The sequence below is a fragment of the Balaenoptera ricei genome, chromosome 4 (genome assembly GCF_028023285.1).
Source record: "Balaenoptera ricei isolate mBalRic1 chromosome 4, mBalRic1.hap2, whole genome shotgun sequence".
NCBI classification, from domain to species: domain Eukaryota; kingdom Metazoa; phylum Chordata; class Mammalia; order Artiodactyla; family Balaenopteridae; genus Balaenoptera; species Balaenoptera ricei.
Window position 1 is genome coordinate 159,615,683 of NC_082642.1, and position 16,921 is coordinate 159,632,603.

General features: G+C 58.7%; 1 protein-coding gene across 3 annotated transcripts; it reads left to right on the forward strand.

Annotated features, from left to right (window-relative positions):
* Window positions 1–317: 317 nt before the first annotated feature.
* RRP1 (ribosomal RNA processing 1) lies at window positions 318–16,162 on the forward strand. 3 transcript variants are annotated; one of them, XM_059921680.1, is made up of 13 exons: window positions 318–544; window positions 1,749–1,831; window positions 3,053–3,110; window positions 4,817–4,902; window positions 6,350–6,411; window positions 8,875–9,004; window positions 9,093–9,157; window positions 9,365–9,510; window positions 12,286–12,377; window positions 13,029–13,126; window positions 13,292–13,367; window positions 14,217–14,327; window positions 15,647–15,735. In XM_059921680.1, the coding sequence occupies exons 1-12, from the start codon at window positions 412–414 to the stop codon at window positions 14,280–14,282; spliced, it is 1,095 nt and encodes a 364-aa protein (XP_059777663.1). In that variant the 5' UTR covers window positions 318–411; the 3' UTR covers window positions 14,283–14,327; window positions 15,647–15,735. The 3 variants fall into 3 exon arrangements, with proteins under 3 accessions (XP_059777663.1, XP_059777662.1, XP_059777664.1); XM_059921679.1 differs by having other exon boundaries at window positions 319–544; window positions 13,292–13,311; window positions 15,647–16,162; XM_059921681.1 differs by lacking the exon at window positions 1,749–1,831 and having other exon boundaries at window positions 462–544; window positions 13,292–13,311; window positions 15,647–16,162.
* The last annotated feature ends 759 nt before the right edge of the window (window positions 16,163–16,921 follow it).

Here is a 16,921-nt window from a genome sequence, read left to right on the forward strand (position 1 = left end):
CATTCACTGGATTCACTGGGGGCTTTCCTCTGCCTGTGCTCGCTGGCGTTCTTTGCTAACGAAGTGCCTTCCCTCAGCAGCCGGGGGGGAACTACAGCATCCCCCCACTCCCCAAAAGGCGGGCAAACGCTTAATGACTTCCTTTTAATTGCCTGTGTCCAGAGTGACTGTCCGCCAAGACAGAGCCAGATGGACTTGTCATTCCGGGCCCTGCCACTAGAGGGCGGTGGCGTGCGGCCCGGGCGAGGCCGGCGCGGGCACGTGACGTCACGCCGAGTCCGAGAGAGGCCGGCGCGGGCGTGTGATGTCACGCTGCGCCTGGGAGAAGCCGGCGCGGTTGTGTGACGTCACGTCGTGCGGCCAGGCGAAGCGGTGCGGTAGGTGATACCCTGGGGTCTCGGCGCGGTCGCCATGGGTCCGCGGGTGCAGCTCCCGCCAGAAATCCAGCTGGCGCAGCGCCTGGCAGGGAACGAGCAGGTGACCCGAGACCGGGCGGTGAGGAAACTCCGGAAATACATTGTCGCCAGGACTCAGCGGGCCGAAGGTGGGCACGGGGTTGGCGGCATGTGGGCGGGGGCGCCTCGGTGGCCGGGCCGGGTGGGGGGCGCGGGGCGGCCACCCGGGCTAGGGGACCTTCCAACCTCGTGGAGCCTCCACGTGGTCGGGCCGAGTGGATGGGGCCTGCGGCGATGCTTCCACCCGTCCCCTGCTTCCCTCTCGCGCTCCCGCCTGAGCGCTTGGCCCTGCGCCCTTTCCCCACCTTGGCTGCCCTGAAGGTGCGCGGCGCTCACCTCTTGCTGCGGTGGCCACGTGTCCCTATGCGGAGGCTCCCCCTCCCCATGGCCTTATTTCCTCTTCCCAGTTAAGACCTGCCTTTCTCTGGGAACCGGCCCCCGCATCAGCCCATATATCCCGCTATCCCTGCTACCCACTGTTTGGGCACCCTGCGTTTTTTCCTCAGAGCGGCATTTATCACTGTTGGTAGTCTTTTTCTTGTATAATTATTGGGTTGTCGTCTGAGTTTCACGTAGTGTGCAGTCCTCAGAGAACATGCTTCCTAATTGATTCTCAAAATGTGGGTCTCAAAACGTGGCCCCATCAGCAGCTTCGGCATCACCTGGACATTTGTTAGAAATGCAAATTCTTGGGTCCCATCCCCGTACTGCTGAATCAGAAACTCTGACAAGTGGGCCAGAAATCCGTTTTAAGAAGCCCTCTGGGTGATGTGATCCTGTTGCTAAGTCTGAGAACCACTGCTCTGGAACAGGGTGCCAGACACGTAGTTAGGACCTCAGTACATACTTGTTGGGTGATTTTATATGTTCAGTATCTGCCTTCATAACGACCCTGAATGAGGTAACTTGTAATTTTAAAATTTGAAAAGTGCACAAAGCCCAGGTGTAACGCCGGGTGAATTGTTGCCAACAGACTCACCTGAGTAGGCACCATCCAGACCAGGAAATGGTGATTCACTCAATTTTGAATCTACAGAAATGGAGTACAGCGCCTGTTACTTGTAGATTCTCGGTAAACGTTTATTGAATGAATGAAATGACAGTTATCTGGGGGAGTCCTTCCAGCCACAGGCCCAGCAGGTTCTGAGTTGGGAGGATGGCTTGAGAGGGAGGTCCAGGTACCTTTACAGTAAGATGACTTTGGTCTAATTCAGGCGTTCACATTTCTCTGGCTGTGTTCTGGCACTAAAAAGTTGGGTTCATCTGTTGTGAGTGTTGCTGTTTTTGGTGCAGGTGGTTTCACGCATGACGAGCTGCTGAAGGTGTGGAAAGGACTGTTCTATTGTATGTGGATGCAGGACAAGCCACTCCTCCAGGTGAGCGCCTGGGAGGGTACAGAAGGAGCTAGGGCAGCAGTAACAGTGGGAGGACAGGCGAGCGCGTTGTCGACCCTCATTTTACTACTGCAGACATGCTGGGCACAGTTTTACAGCTTCCATACTTTTTTTGCTTTTAATGGCCGGAGGGTCCAGGGCCTTGGGTTAAAGTGAGTCTTGCACTGGCTGAGTCGAGCACCGCAGCAACACTGTTGATTGCCAGTGTACGTCATGGCTGAACACCGGGTTGTCTGTTCTGTGTTTGTCAGAGATGGCAATTAAGTGCTGAAATGCTGGAAACCAGGGGACAGAATTCAAGTCTTCTGAGACAAGTATTTTTTCTGCTAGCCTTTTTTAGAAAAACAGACTTTATTCTTTAGAGCAGTTTTGGGCTCACAGCAAAACGAGAGGAGGAGGTTCTGAGTTTTCTCACGTGCCCCCTGACCACCCCCCCCAAGCACAGCCTCCCCCGTCATCACCCGTACCAGCGTGGGACCTTTGTCCCAGTCCATGGACCTCCGTGACACGTGGTCATCACCCAGAGTCCACAGCTTACCTTAAGGTTCACTCTTGGTGATGTACAGTCCGTGGGTTTGGATAAATGTACAATGACGTGCATTGTCATTATGGTATTTTACAGAGTAGTTTCACTGCCCTAAGGTACTAGCCTTTTTAGAAGTGTTTCCCAGTGGGCATTGTTTACTGTTCAAAATCACCTGGGAGGTGAGGGTACTTAGTTAAAATGCAGATTCCTGCGCTGTATTCCACGCCCGCTCAACTAGAAGCTCTCGGGGGAGGCTCTGGAGTCGTCTGTTTGGCCAGCGTGCCAGGTGATGGCTGGCACAGTGACACAGGCAGGCAGCCGGTAGCTCACAGGGGTCCCGCCAGCCCCCTTTCTGCTGGTCAGGTGGCCGTGTGCTCCCAGGCTCCTGCTCTCCCGCCCCTTCCTTCTCAGCCTCCGCTGCGCGGGGTTCAGCGTCGGTCACGCGGGCAGTCCCTGCCCTTGCTTGTTGTGAGGTCCTGTGGGCCCTGGCCTTCAGGGCAGGCCTCTCGCAGCCAGTGTGAGACTTGCAAGCCCCAAGCTCACTGGGCTGCGAGGCCCCGTGGAGCCGGATCCCGCGACGAGTGAGGACAGTTGAATGTTTGTCTTACCGCCGTTGCTCGTCACTGTGGGATCATGTTCGTTCAGGACTGAGGGCGTGCGTTCTGTTTCCTGCGCAGGAGGAGCTTGGCAGGACCATTTCCCAGCTCATCCACGCTTTCCAGACCACAGAGGCACGTGAGTATCCCCGCCAGCCCCTGGACACGAGGCCTGCGTTCCGAGAGCGGGAGTGAGGGCCCCGTCCCAGCTGGCGTCTGCTGTGCTGCTCTGTTCGTCCTGCACGTGTTCGCTCACTTGCCCGGAGTAGACTCGGTTCAGGGGTCTAGAGGGCTAACCCTTATATTTCACAGTTACGGGGGAAGCGGTGTAGTGTCAGCAGCTGTGTGACTGAACCCCGCCTGATGGCGGTGAGGGCCCTGCAGAGCATCTTTCTGACTCGTGCGTTCTTGTTCTGACCAACTTCAGCCGTTCTCAACCCTGCGGCCTGCCCGTTGTGTCTTTAGAAATCCCGATGTCTAGACCCTGGTCCCATCAGGTCAAGCTCTGGGGGTGGGGCCTGGGCGCTAGCATCTGCGACACCCCCTGCCCTGCTCCGAGGACAGCTAGGGCTGGGCAGCATCGCTGGCATGGACCCCGGGACCGATGCTGGTGGTGCCCCGGCTGTGTGGGTGGGTTTAGTGCAGTTATGCTTAAGCTGGCAAAGTAGTCACAAGTAGGGAGTGTGCAGTTACAGTAACTACTTTCTCCATTCGGGAGAGTCTCTTAACTGCATTTGAGTAGTCACTGGAGGAGATCCATTCTCTATAATTTTTACCTTCTAAGAAACTTCAGAAGCCTTTCTGTGCTCAGTAGAAGGCCAGGTACAGAGTGTTCACTTGGTGACACTTGAATGAGGTAGTGAACGCAGGCCTGTCCTGTGGGAGATAAGAGGTGCCCTTTGGGGACTTCCCTGGTGGTCCAGCGGGTAAGGCTCCGCGCTCCCAAGGCAGGGGGCTCGGGTTCCATCCCTGGTCAGATCCCACGTGCTGCAACTAAGAAGTCCGCATGCCGCAATGAAGAACCCGAGTGCCGCAACTAAGAGCTGGTGCAAGCAAAATAATAAATACATAAATAAATATTAAAAGAAAAGGTGGGGGGCCCTTTGTGTCCCGAGGTCAGGGCGTCAGCAGGGTCGGGGCCTCCCAAGGGCTCTCTCCTGGGCGTATAGACGGCCGTCTCCTACTCTGTCCTCACGTGGTCGTCCTTCTGTGTGTCTGTGTCCTGATCTCCTCTTAACGACACCAGTCAGATGGGATTAGGACCACCCCACTGACCTTTTATCTTAACCACCTCTTTAAAGACTGTGTCTCCGAATAAAGTCATATTCCGAGGGACTGGGGGTTAGGGATTCAAGGTGTGGGCTGGGGACCTGGCTGAGCCCGTAGCACTCCGGTTCTGACATACTGTCATTGGCAGGGTTTTGTGTTTGATCAGGTCAGTGGATTCAGTGGGGCGAGTGCTGGCGCAGGGCATGGGCGCCTGGCAGGGTCCTCAGCCCCAGCCGAGGTGGGGCAGTGGCAGTGGCTGAGTGGGGAGAAGCGGCCTGAGCGCTGATCACATCATCCTCTGCCTGATCTTCAGAGGATGTGGCTTCAGTTTGTGGTTGTAGCTGGGATTTGCTTTTCTTTCCAAGGTTCCTAAAAGCCCCGTTTTTAAGCCAAATCCATAGCACTGCTCTCAGCTCAGCACACTCAGGGGCTCAGCACCCCCGAGGCCGGTGCCATGCGAGGTCCTGACAGGGCTTCTTCATGGTCTCTCCCCTCCCCTCCCCTCCTGAGGCAGCTGCCGCTTTCCCCTGCCCCCCCCCACCCCCCGACTCTCTTCTGGCCTTTTCTTCCCACCAGAGCACCTGTTCCTTCAGACATTCTGGCAAACCATGAACCGCGAGTGGATGGGCATCGATAGGCTGCGCCTGGACAAGTTCTACGTGGTGAGGAAGCTGCCCGCTCCCCGCGGGGGTCCCTGCGGTGCCGGGGCGCGGCGTCCAGCATCCCGGCCCCTGAGCCCCCCACCGCCCCAGCAGTGCCAAGGACCAAGGCTGCTGGGTGGTCTGTTCCCTGTGAGCCTAGTTGGGCCGTGAGGGGAGCCTCGGCCTCACGTGGGGTGCGCATGCCAGGTTTCTGCACAAACTGTCGGTTCAGGGGAGGAGGGTCACAGTTGCCCCTGGGGGAGACTCGGTGGCGAAGCCCTTGCTTCTTTGCTGCCGTGAAAGCAAAGCTTAGAGCTCGGGCCCTGGACAGAGACCCCTGGGCAGGGACAGTTTACATAATAGCGTGCAGAATCTTCCTTGTCTTTCTCCTTTCCTGCGCTGCATTCTGGTGAATTTAGGTTATTGATCTGCGCTCAGAAATGCAGGAAAAACTGGACTGTGTGTTACTGCTGCCCCATTGAGCTGCAGCTTTGTTACTGCGCTGGTGTCCCCTGGGACTGGGGACAGTCCCCAGATGAGTGCTGCCGTCCGAGAGCAGGTGGCTCGATGCGGACACTGGACGGGGCAGTGGCCAGGCCTCGCTGAGCACAGGTCCCTGTGATCTGCCCCTCAGGCCGGTCACCCGCTCCGTCTCGGTCCAGGGTTACGCGGTCACCACGTGTGTGATGTCACGTGTTAAAGTGAGGACAGCTGGTGGGCGAGCGCGGGGCTCAGGAGAGAAGCAGGACGGGCGCTGATGCGTGTGGGCGGGCGGGGGGTCGGGCGCCGGGCTTTGCACGGTTACAGAACGCCCGCTCATGAGACACGGGGCTGTGTCCCAGGATGTGGTGCTGGGCCTTAGGTCGGGGGTTCTGCTGCTGTCCGCGGCCTGTTTCCCACGACCCCCCTGTGGCCACGTCTGGCAGCGCAGCCCTGCTCTAGAGGCTGGTCCTCCTGGCGGCACCGCAGGTGTCCTCTGTCACCTTTCACCACTACGGGTCCCCCCTGCAGGCTTGTTGGGTTCATGCCTGGAACCCAACATGGGTAGGGAAACCGGGCAGTCAGCCGCTGTGCTGGGGATTGTGGGCAGAGAAGGAAACTGGTTTCTCCCTTGGTTGGGGAGGAGCTCAGGGGGCGCTCAGAGGAAACGGGAGCTCAGAGGAAACAGTCTCCGGTGCAGACCTGGTGTTTGCGAGGCTCCGCTCTCCTGGGGGAGCTCCACGTCGTCCCGTTTTCACTCTGGAAACAAGCCCGTCCCTCATAGCCGTCGATTGTGGTGTGTGGTCACTCCCCGTGTCCCTGCTGTGAGCCCGACGTCCTGCTGCTCTTGGGAGGCTGGGCGCCTCCCGCAGGCCCAGGTCCCCAGCAGCTCTCCAGGGCCTGCCGTGTGCAGTGCGATGCCCAGACGACCCGGGGCAGAGGGGAGGTCGGGGTGGTGCCACTAACGGGGTCCCCTCCTGTGCCACAGCTCATGCGGATGGTCCTGCACGAGTCACTGAAGGCCCTGAAGACGCGCGGATGGGACGAGAGGTCAGTGTCCCAGAGCGGCCTGCGGCAGCCTGTGCCACTCGGGCCGGTCTGGGTCTCTCCTCTACTCGTTTGCCAGCTTTATGTTGAAGGGTGACTTAGTGCTGGAAACAAAGGCATTTTTTAAATTAAGTTTGTGCACGTGTTCGTGGGAATGTTTGTTTCAGCCTTGACGGTGGGCTCTTATGGATCAGAACTAAGTCCTCACCAAAGGAGGCGCAGCTGAGCGGGTGTTCTTGTAAACCGCGGCGCCTTCAGCTCTGTCGTCAGCGGTCATTGCTCTCAGCTCTGCAAATACTTGAGCTGTCCAGACTTCACATTTTTGACAGTGGTGCTTGTGTGTGTCCCTCCAAACTGGAAGGGCCTGTGTTTTCTGGCTGACCTCAGGCCTCCCCTGGCACCTGGCAGCCGGGTGGGATCCTCAGGTGGGGCTGGGCTGGGCTCTGCTGCGTCTTAGCTCCTCCCACAACCCCTCCTGGAGACCAGGCAGGGGCGGGGCTCCTGCAGCCTGGACCTGCCCCTTCACCTGAAGCTCTGCATCCAGGTTACAGCAGCAGGTTTCCAAACCTCCCGGGGGCAGTCTGAGATCACAACAGAAAGTGGGTTTCTGAGCATTCACGTTTTAAAGTTTTTGGAATTAATTAAAATTTAAAAAAAAAAACCTTTTTTCTACTTATGAGAGTGATGGATGTTCAATATAAAGAACTCAGGAAACTTTTTATAAACATTGAAAAGCAATTTTAACTCCAGCAGACAATTACTTTTTTTTTTTTTTTTTAATATATACATGTGTTTTTTATGGCTGCTCTGCGCGGCTTGTGGGATCTCAGTTCCTCGACCAGGGATTGAACCCGGGCCACGGCAGTGAAAGTGCGGACTCCTAACCACTAGGCTACCAGGGGACTCCCCGACAGTTATTGATACTTTTAAAGTGTTGCCTGATGGCATGGTCCAAAAGTGGTGTAGCAGACTGCTTATTCATTTTACTGAGAATGTGTCAGAAACATCTCACATCAGTGTCTTGGTGCTGCATGATTTGGGGAGGGCGGGCACTGGGGGAGAGGGCTTAGAAACAGTATATTTTGAATTGGTTTGTGATTAAAAAGTGATGGTAAAAGAGTTTATTTTTAAGCCCAAGGATAATAAATCTAGGACCCAGATGTCAGAATAGCTGCCAGACTAGAGAATGCAGCTTACGGCCATGTTATTCTAGGACTTTCTCATTTTCTGAATAGCGGAGTTAACAAACTCTTAGTCCCTGGCCTCACAGCCCCCCGGCCCCCATAGAAGGTCAGCAGGATTTGGACTGCAGTTACGGAGTTGCTGTTATAGGTTGAGAATGACTGTGGGTGACTACATTTTGGTCAGCAGGATTTGGACTGCAGTTACTGGAGTTGCTGTTATAGGTTGAGAATGGCTGTGGCGACTGCCTTTTGGGCAAGGGCGCCTCTTCTAGTGGTTTTCATCCTTCAAGTTCTGTGGAGACCTGAGGCTGGCGTCTCACTCATTTCCGCGTTTAGGGTCATGTTATCCCGGGGTGGCTGGTGACTGAAGCCGGGCTCAGTGTTAAAGGGACGATTTTATTTCTGTTAATTTTGGGGGTGTGGTTGTTACCGTGAAAGTAGTTCCATCCTTACTGTCACTAGCAATTCAGTGCAGAGATCCTTTTGAAGAAACCAGTAACCTCCCATTGCCCTGGGGTAGCCAGCCCTGCTCGTTGTATCTGCTCTTGTAGCCCTTTTCCGTTCTTACGAGTAGCAGGCTGTAAGTGTAACATTTTTGCCCGTGTGAATGCGAGTGTTGTCAGCAGCCTGGCAGAGGAGGTCCCTGGCCCCTGGCCTGCCTCCCTTCCGCTGAGTCATGGAAGGCACCCCAGCGTCAGCACTGCCCAGGGAGCTTTCTGAAGGGTACATGCTTTACAGTTCAGGTGGAGGTATCCGTATATTAACAAGCACCCAGGAGTTTCAGGTGCGTCTGGGCCACTAAAGACCGGTCTCTGGAGCTCTCCGATCTGGGATCCCCAGGCCTCTGAGACTGTTGAGACCCACGTGCCTGGGTGAGGTCTGATACGTGATGTGTGACCATCCACAGGCCCGGTCCAGCAGGACCCGGGAGGCAAACTCGTCCCCTTCTCTGGCATCTGTCTCCCTTTGCGTTTGCTCTGTCCTGGTGAGCCTTCCCGCGCAGTTCCCAGCGGGGACAGGAGGGACACCAGACACGGTGGGCTCTTGCTTTATAGCCAAGGTTCAGTCCTGCCCTGTGTCGTGGTCCTGGCTGTTGCCCATGGATCCATGATCGCAGGAGTCCTTTGTGCCGCCACAGACCCAGGTCATTGGGTCTTCCTGTGTTGGTGGACGGGGCGCCTGCCTGTGACTGTGTCCCGTCAGAGCCCCCCGCTCAGGCAGAGTGAACCCATCGCCTTGTTGCCCCTCGTGCTGCTGCTGGACTCGCCTCTTCTTTCCCCAGACAGACCGAGCAGCTGCTGGAGCTTCTGATGACAGAGATCCTGCACCCCGACAGCCAGGCCCCCAACGGAGTGAAGAGCCACTTCATCGAGATCTTCCTGGAGGAGCTGACCAAAGTGGGCGCCCGCGAGGTACGTGGTAGGCGGCAGGGCGAGTGCAGCGGCCGGGCCGCTCGGGTGCCTGCGGCCCAGGAACTGAGCCCCCGCTCTGTCCCCGCAGCTGACGGCGGACCAGAACCTCAGGTTCATTGGGCCCTTCTGCACGGTCGCCGCCCGGACTCAGGAGTGAGTGCGGTTCCCTCCTGCTCGCCTCTTCTGTTCCGCTGAGTCCCCGAGGGGACTGCCCTTAGGAAATGCTGTGTGCTCACGACGGGCCAGCAGGGGGCCGGCGGGGCTGAGGGGCTGGGGTCAGGAGAGACGGGCACGGGGAGGCGGCGTTTCTTCCCTGCAGGGTCCAGCCTGACGGGTGGCTCTGCTGCGGCTGCCCCTTAGCTCCCTGGTTTTGCACAACATCACTCGAGGCGTCTTCGAGGCGATTGTGGAACAGGCCCCGCTGGCCATCGAGGAGCTCATGAATGAACTGGAGGAGGAGGAGGAGGAGCGGGACGGGGACACGCCGTCCAGGGAGCCCCCTGAGGGTGAGGACCGCACTGACCGGGGTGACGGGCCTGTCCTGGCCTGAGCCCGCGGTGGCTCTGCGGGGCCCCTGCCTTCATCTCCTGTCCCGTCCCCTCGGTTCTGCCCTCCCCACCGAAGTCTGTTCTCGGCTCTGCAGCCAGGGTGACCTTGGAAACAAGCACACATGTTGTTCACTCTCCTCACCCTTGCCCCGTGGCCGTCCGTGTCCTCATGGCTTCCTGGGCTCTGCTCCTGCCCCGGGGCGTCTGCTCTGTTCTCCCCTCCCTGGCAGGGTCTCTGCCCTCTGTCCCTCCAGGCCCTACCCTGACCACCCTGTTTCAAGTGCAGCCTCCCAGCCCCGACCCTGCCTCGCTCACTGGGCGTTTCCATGGTGATTCTCACTTTCTGGCGTAAGTCACTTGAAGTTACGTAAATCACTTGTTCATCTTTCTGGCCCGGCTTCCACCACTGGATGTCAGCTCCGCCAGGGCGGGGACTGTTGACCATGTTGTGTACCTGGTGTTCGGAGCAGCACCTGGCACGGAGGAGGCGCCCACTCGATTGCGCTGGATGAGTGAGTGAGCGGGTGAATGAACGAGTAGAAGGTAGCACTTGTGAACGTCCCCCTGAAGCCTCTGGGGGCGGGGCCTGTGGGCTCCGCATCAGTGGTGTCCAGTCTCGCCTGTGCACCTCGATGCTAAAGTGGGTCTTCGTGGGACGCCAGCTGGTCTCGTGACTGTCCTCCGGGTGACCTGCGCACTGTGTCCTGTGGCCTTAGGGGTGTGTGTTGTCCACCAGCTTCAGGACTTTTCTGCTCTTGCCTTTTCTGGTAAAATACACATAACGTAAGGTTTACCACCTTGACCATGCGTAAGTGCGCTTGTGCAGCCGTCACCGCTGTCCATCCACAGAACTTTGCATCTTCCCAAAGTGAAGCTGTCCCCGTTAAACACTCCCCGTTCCTCCCTCTGCCCAGCTCAGCTCCTGGCACCCACCGTTCTGCCTCCTGTCTCTGTGAATCTGACTGCTGACGACTCTGTGGTTCGTGTCAGTAGGACCAGACAGTATTTGTCTTTGTGTCTGTCTCATTTCACTCAGCATAACGTCTTCAGGGTTCATCCATGCCGTATCATGCGTCAGAACGTTCCTCCTGTTTGAGGCCTAATAATATTCCATTGTACGTATTTCACATTTTGTTCTCCATTCATTGGTAGATGGAGTCTTGGGTTGCTTCCATGTTTTAGCTTTCGTGGTTAACGCTGCTGTGAACATGGGTGTACAGACATCTGTTTTGAGACCCTGCTTTCAATTCTTTTTCGTCTATACCCAGAAGTGGAATTGCTGGATCATATGGTACTTCTGTGTTTAACTTTTTAGGAACTGCCATACTGTTTTCCATAGCGGCTGCATTGTTTTACGTTCCCACCAACAGTGCACAAGGGTTCCAGTTTCTCCACTTCCTCACCAGTATTTGTTGTTGTCTTTTTTTGGTAGTGGCCATCCTCGTGGGTGCTAAGTAGTATCATTGTGGTTTTGATTTGCATTTCCCTGATGATTATTGGTGTCAGGCACCTTTTCATGTGTTTATTGGCCGTCCATACATCTTTGGAGAAATGTCTGTTCAAGTCCTTTGCGCATTTTTGAATCAGATTTCTTTGCTGTTGAGTTTTAGGAGTTCTTTCTATATTCTGGATAATAACCCCTCCCCAGATACCTGATTTGCCGGTATCTTCTCCTGCTCTGTGGGTGGCCTTTTTACTCTGTTGCTAGTCCCTTTTGATGCACAAAATTTAAAGGTCTTATCAAGTCTGGTTTGTCTAATTTTTCTTGTTACCTGTGCCTTCAGCGTCATATCCAAGAAATTGTGGCCAAATCCAGTCTCCTGAAGTTTTTGCCCTACATTTTCCTCTGAGTTTTATTGTTTCTTTAGGTCTTTGATCCATTTTGAGTTAATTTTAGTATATGGTGGTAGGTAAGGGTCCAACTTCATTCCTCTGCATGTGAATGTCCAGTGTTTCCCCCACCGTTTGTTGAGGGGACAGTCCTTTCCCCACTGACCGGCCCTGTGCCCTCGTGGAAGGTAGTTTGATGGTAGAAGCCAGGGCTGACTTCTGTGGCCTCTGACTCCCGTGCCCTTGCTGGAGTGCCCCTGGGCTTTCTCGTCGGTCAGCACCCCGGCCACACTGTCCGGCTGTCTTGGACGTCCTTCCTGGCCCTCCCTTCTCCTCCTCCTCTTCCTCAGTAGCCCGAGTCGCCGGCACAGGCTGACCCAGGGGCCCATGGCGGCCTAGGGCCTGCCTGCAGCCCTGCTGTCGTCATTCTGCGCCACACATGCCTGTCCCTCTCGGCCACCTGTTGACCGAACCTGTCTTCTGTAGGTAGTGATGTCAGGGCCCCAGATGTCTGGCCAGCAAAAGCTTCCTCACGGGAAGCTTCATCTCCCGTCGCCCCTCAATCCAGGCTGCGCCGTGGCTGGACCAGCCACCCTTCTTCCTCATCCTGGGACTTCTGGCCCTGCGATTTCTGCCTAAGATGCCCACTCATGATCCCCTCCTGGTTTCACTTTTAGGACTGGTCGGGCCCCACCTTCTCTGGGATGGCTCCCGTGTTTCCAGGCCAGTGTGGGCACTGCTGCCCTCGGGGCGAGGCCGTCAGTGCTCCTGCTATCCCGTGCTATGGGCTCCCCTGCCCAGGTGTGGGCCCTGGCAGGCAGGGCTTCTGGTTCCCAGGTGCTGGGGCCCCGTGACACCTGCGGCACCAGGCGTGTCTGAGTCCCTGGGGCCCTTTTGTTCTAGGCTCCGTCAGTGGGGCTGAGCCCGACCCGGGCAAGGAGCAGGCGGGAGACGACGAGGAGGAGGAGGAGGACAGCGCCGGCACCGTCCTCCAGGTGGGTGGCCGGGCCCCACGTGGGCTGAGCCCTCGGCCTCTGGAAGGCGGAGCGGGGTGGCACCCGTCCAGCCGGGACTCGGAGGAGCGCAGGTGCCCCGGAGCCTCGGCTGCAGAAAGAAGCGCGGATTTGTTGAAAGTGGAGTTGGGGGCTGGGCGCCAGAAGGCTGGGCTCCGGCTTCACTGCTCGACAGCTGCCCCAGGTCTGCCTGCGGCTGCCCTCGAGGGCGCTGGGGCCGCCAGGGTGGCGTGTGCTGAGTGGGGGGTTTTTGGGTCCCCACGCGGGGTCAGAGCTCAGCAGACAGGATCTGTGACTTCAGGCGAGTTGGACACGTAGGGTCCTTCCTGATACATTTCAGAAGTTGATTACTTGATGAATTAATAAGAATTTAGGTAGCTTGGGTTAAATTTATCAGATTAATTTTACTTGTTTCTCCCAGAGGGTTTACAGTCGTGCAGAGGCTCGCCGTGCGGCCCCTCACGACCCACTGGGCGGCGCTGCCCCGGGGCGTCTGCTGCCGCGTGCGCGGGGGACCTGGGGGCACAGCCTTGGCGTGTGGTCCTCGGGCTCGTTCTCTCTGTTGGTTCCCGTCCTGGGAGCACCTGGGGGGGGGGCTGACTTTGGCCTCCACGGTGTCTGTCTGTGAAACAGTTCGACTACGAGGCCGTTGCCAACAGACTGTTCGAGATGGCCAGTCGCCAGGACACCCCTCCGCAGAACCGGAAGCGCCTCTACAAAGTGATCCGGAAGTGAGTAGCCCGGGCCCTCCGCTGTGTCCGCGCCCCTCCGCTCTCTGGTGGCCTCAGCCAGGTGGGAGGGCAGCCGTCTTCAGAGCTCGGGTGTGAAGGGGCTTCCCGGGGGCGGCTCCCCCCTCTTCAGAGGCCGTGGCGGGTGACCGTCTCTTGTTCTTTCAGGTTGCAGGCCCTCTCGGAAGGTGAGCATTGGGCCGCCAGGCCCAGACGGCATCTCGTCCTCTTGGCCGTGGATCAGGTGGCGTGTTCTCCCACAGCGCGGATGGGTGCAGAGAGGCCTGAGGTGGCGTTTCTCCAGGGGGAGGCAGGCTGCAGGCCTCTGCGGCCCTTGTCCTAGTGAAGCCCGGGGGACCTCAGGGCTGAGTGTGCGGGAGGGCTGACCTGGCGCCCAGGAACCCGCATTTCCAGTAAGTGCCCCGGCCTGCCGCCCTGCTGCTCGGCGCTGCAGCACCTAGCTCCACTCCTCGGTGTGTGGCTGGCGGAGCCGGCGTGGCTTGTTCTGAAAGACAGTTTCCTAGAAGGTTTAAGGTAGAAGATGTAAGCGTTTTTCCCCCCAACATTTCATTATGAAAAATTTTAGACAAGTGGCGAAGTTGAAAAGGATTTTACAGTGAATACCTGCATGTCCGCCACCTTGGTTCCGCCATCAGTTTAGTGTCCTTGTTTTACCGTGTTTCTGCCTCCCCCCGCCCACCCCTCAGTCAGGTTGTACTCCCAAATACTTCACGCTGGGGTAGTGGTTTTTAGGTGAAATGTACGTTCAGTGGAACGCATGAATACTGGGTGCACCTGGTGGGCTTAGACTGACGCACACACGTGTGTGACTCAGACCCACCGGGACTCAGAAAGGTCACCAGCCCCTTCCCGACATAAGCGTGTGTAGGATGGAGCGAGACGTGTCCCAGCGCCCCAGGAACCGGCTCTTCTGGGCGCCGTCTGTTGGTGCCCAATGAGCTGCCCGCAGCTGCGGCGGAGTCCAGCCGCGGCCTCCTTGCCCGGAGCTTGAGGCCATGGTGCTGGTGGCCGTGGATGCACAGACCGTAGCCTCCCAGCCCACAGCCTCCTGATGGCCCGCCTTGGTCTTTAGGCCTCTTCCCCGAGGACGACATCCCAGAAAAAGCCTACAGGAATCCGCGGGGTGGGAGACGGGTGAGGATGAAGAAGCGCTTGTTCGAATCCCAGCTGCAGAACAAGATAGGTAGGCCTGGCGGGTGGGCTGCTGGCCTGGGGCTTCGTTACCTGCGTTCTTTCCTCCCTGCTCGTGTCACCTGTGACTGAGGCCTGTCTCCAGGCGTGATTCCCCCTCCCCAGCCTGCTGCCCCCCACTGCCCACTGCCCGTGTGTCCTGGAGATGTGGCGCCCTGGCCCCAACGCCCCGCTGCACGGGGGCTGTTTCTGCTGTCTGGCCCATGGGCCACTCTCTGTGGTCCCCACTCTCCTTCCCTGTGGCTCCGGTCTGGTGCCTCTTCCTGACCCTTTTCCATCTTTGATCTGACCTGGACCGTGCCTCCTCTTCCACCTCCCGTGGCGTCCTCCAGGGAGCCCCTGACCTCGCTGCGCTCTCCTCCTTGATTTTAGAGGCTTCCCCCGCTCCCGTCTTCCCTCCCCTCCCCCTCTTTCCCCTCCCCCTTCCTGCCCCTCCCCCCTTCCTGCCTCTCCCCCTTCTCTCCCCTCCCTCCCCCAGCTTGTCTACAGGCTTGTGGTTAGAACGTGACTGACCTCACTAAGGGCTGTCCGTGCGCTCCTGTCACACCCCAAGCCCTGTACCCACTGTAGACCCCTGGGACTGCCCCCTGCAGTGGGATGGGCTGTGCCCACAGCACCGAGTGGGGCAGGAGCCAGAGGCACCCCTGGCTGGAAGGGGACACAGAAGAGGGAGAGATGGTGGCTCCACCCCCCACCGAGACCCCTCCTGTGTCATCCGTGTGTGGTCAACTGGCCCCAAGTCCTGGGGATGCACCCTTTGAAGGGTCTCTCCATTCACCCCTGCTCTGGCCCGGGCCAGCCCTGTCCAGCTCGTTTCACGCCAGGGCCGCTTAGCAGGAGTGGACTGGCTCGCGTACTCACGCCAGGCTGGGCCCTGGACGCTGACTGTCGGCTGTCACGTTGACTGAGAGGCCCGGCCCTGCTTTCCCAGCGGCCCCTTCTGACCAGCGTACCCTCTGGCCCTGTGTGCACTGAGCCTGGGCCCGCCCAACCGCCCCAGAGGTCCTGCCTTTGCACAGTTCCCTTTCTTCTTGTTCTGTCCTCGTGCCGGTCGTCCTAAAGGCCCACCTCCTGGTCAGCCTCCCTGGCGTCGGGAGCCCGAGTAGGTTTCGCCCGCCTGACGGCCGTGGAACTCACAGCCTCGCTGGCACAGGCCTCTGTGGGGCCGACGCGGGTCCACTCCCGAGGCCGTCGGTGCCTCTGCTGAGCGCTGTGTGTCCCCTGCCGCCCTGGGGCTGGCACCTCAGTCAGCACCACAGCAGTTGGAGCCGGCCTTCTCAACGCCTCTTTTACTAGGCCTTGCCATTTCAGGGAGAGCCGCAGAGGAGGCCTCGTGTCCAGACTCGAGCCCGGCATCCGGGAGGCGGCGCCGGAGCGCAGGGGCTGACCCCGCCGTGCCCCGGGAGCAGCCCGGGGGCCGTGGCAGGAGAGGGGCCCCCAGGAGGCGGCGGCGGCCTTGGGCGGGGGCCAGAGCGAAGGCGGCCGATGGCCAGGCGCCAAAGGCGAAAAGGAAGCGGACCCTGGAGGGCCAGAAGTGACGTCCACCAGGCGCTCCGGGGAGGATGACGGGACAGGACAGGCTGGGTTCCCGAGACTCTGGACACCGACTGCTCCCCGACTACTGCGTCGGGAAGTGGCAGAGGTCAGGACTAAAGGGGGTTGGGCCCTCACTTAGCGCCTGCGTCCCAGAAAGTGCTGCGGCTGTGCTGACCTCGGTCAGGCCGGCGGACCCCCGGGACTGGAGCCTCCCTGCAGGCACCCTCCCTGGGCAGGGGACCGGCTGCCCGCCGGGCGTCTGTAAATAAAGTGCCACGCGGTACCTACAAACCAGTCCTGCCCTGGTGTGTTTATGCGGGTTCTCTGGGGGTGTTTGTGTCTTGCACCCGAAGTCTGTTGATGCGGTCCTCAGACACACTCGGCAAGATGAGGCCGAGGGTTAACAGCGTCGTCTGGACATGCACTTTATCGGCTCGGGTTGGGAGCTGACAGTGAACCGGTGCTTTGGGCCAACCCCGTTGCCTGGGCAGGAGGGTCGGCTCCCTGCCCGCCCCTTGTCCGTGACTGAGGCAGAGCTGGATCTGAGGTCCCTGTGGGCGTCTGCATGCCTCCCCTCGGCTCCTTTGGATCCCGTTTCAGCCCTTGGCCCGAGTCCCGGTTAGATGGAAAATAGAAACGGGACATAGTGCCGTGTGGGCTCCGGTGGCTCCCAGGCAGGGCTGTGGCCGTGGCGAGGGCTGCCCGGGTGACGGGTGCGTGCCGCCTCAGTCAGCCAGGCCGGCCTCTGCTGGGCCGAGGTGTGTGCAGCCCGGCAACAGGCCCAGCCTGGGGGGCACCCGTAGAGGCCGGAGCCAAACCTCAGTTTCCAAAGCCCAGCCGTGTATGAGCACGGCCTCCCTGGAGTAGATGCCCGGGGACCCCGTTTTGGTCCAGCCGTGAGGTGGGTGGGGCTGGTGGGGTGCAGGAGCGGGGAGGGTAGTGACAAGTCCCAGAGTCTACGTCCCTTAAAGTTTCAGTGCCTTTCCCCGTTGGCAAAAATAATCAGTAAACAATCCGCGATAGGGATAGAAAAGAGTTTTATCTGAGCCG

Bases quoted from the DNA above. Each gene is read 5' to 3' on its own strand.
- RRP1 (XM_059921679.1), top strand. From the start codon at position 412: ATGGGTCCGCGGGTGCAGCTCCCGCCAGAAATCCAGCTGGCGCAGCGC. The intron at 9,005-9,092 runs GTACGTGGTAGG...CTGTCCCCGCAG, and splicing joins CCAAAGTGGGCGCCCGCGAG to CTGACGGCGGACCAGAACCT. The intron at 13,312-14,216 runs GTGAGCATTGGG...CTTGGTCTTTAG, and splicing joins GTTGCAGGCCCTCTCGGAAG to GCCTCTTCCCCGAGGACGAC.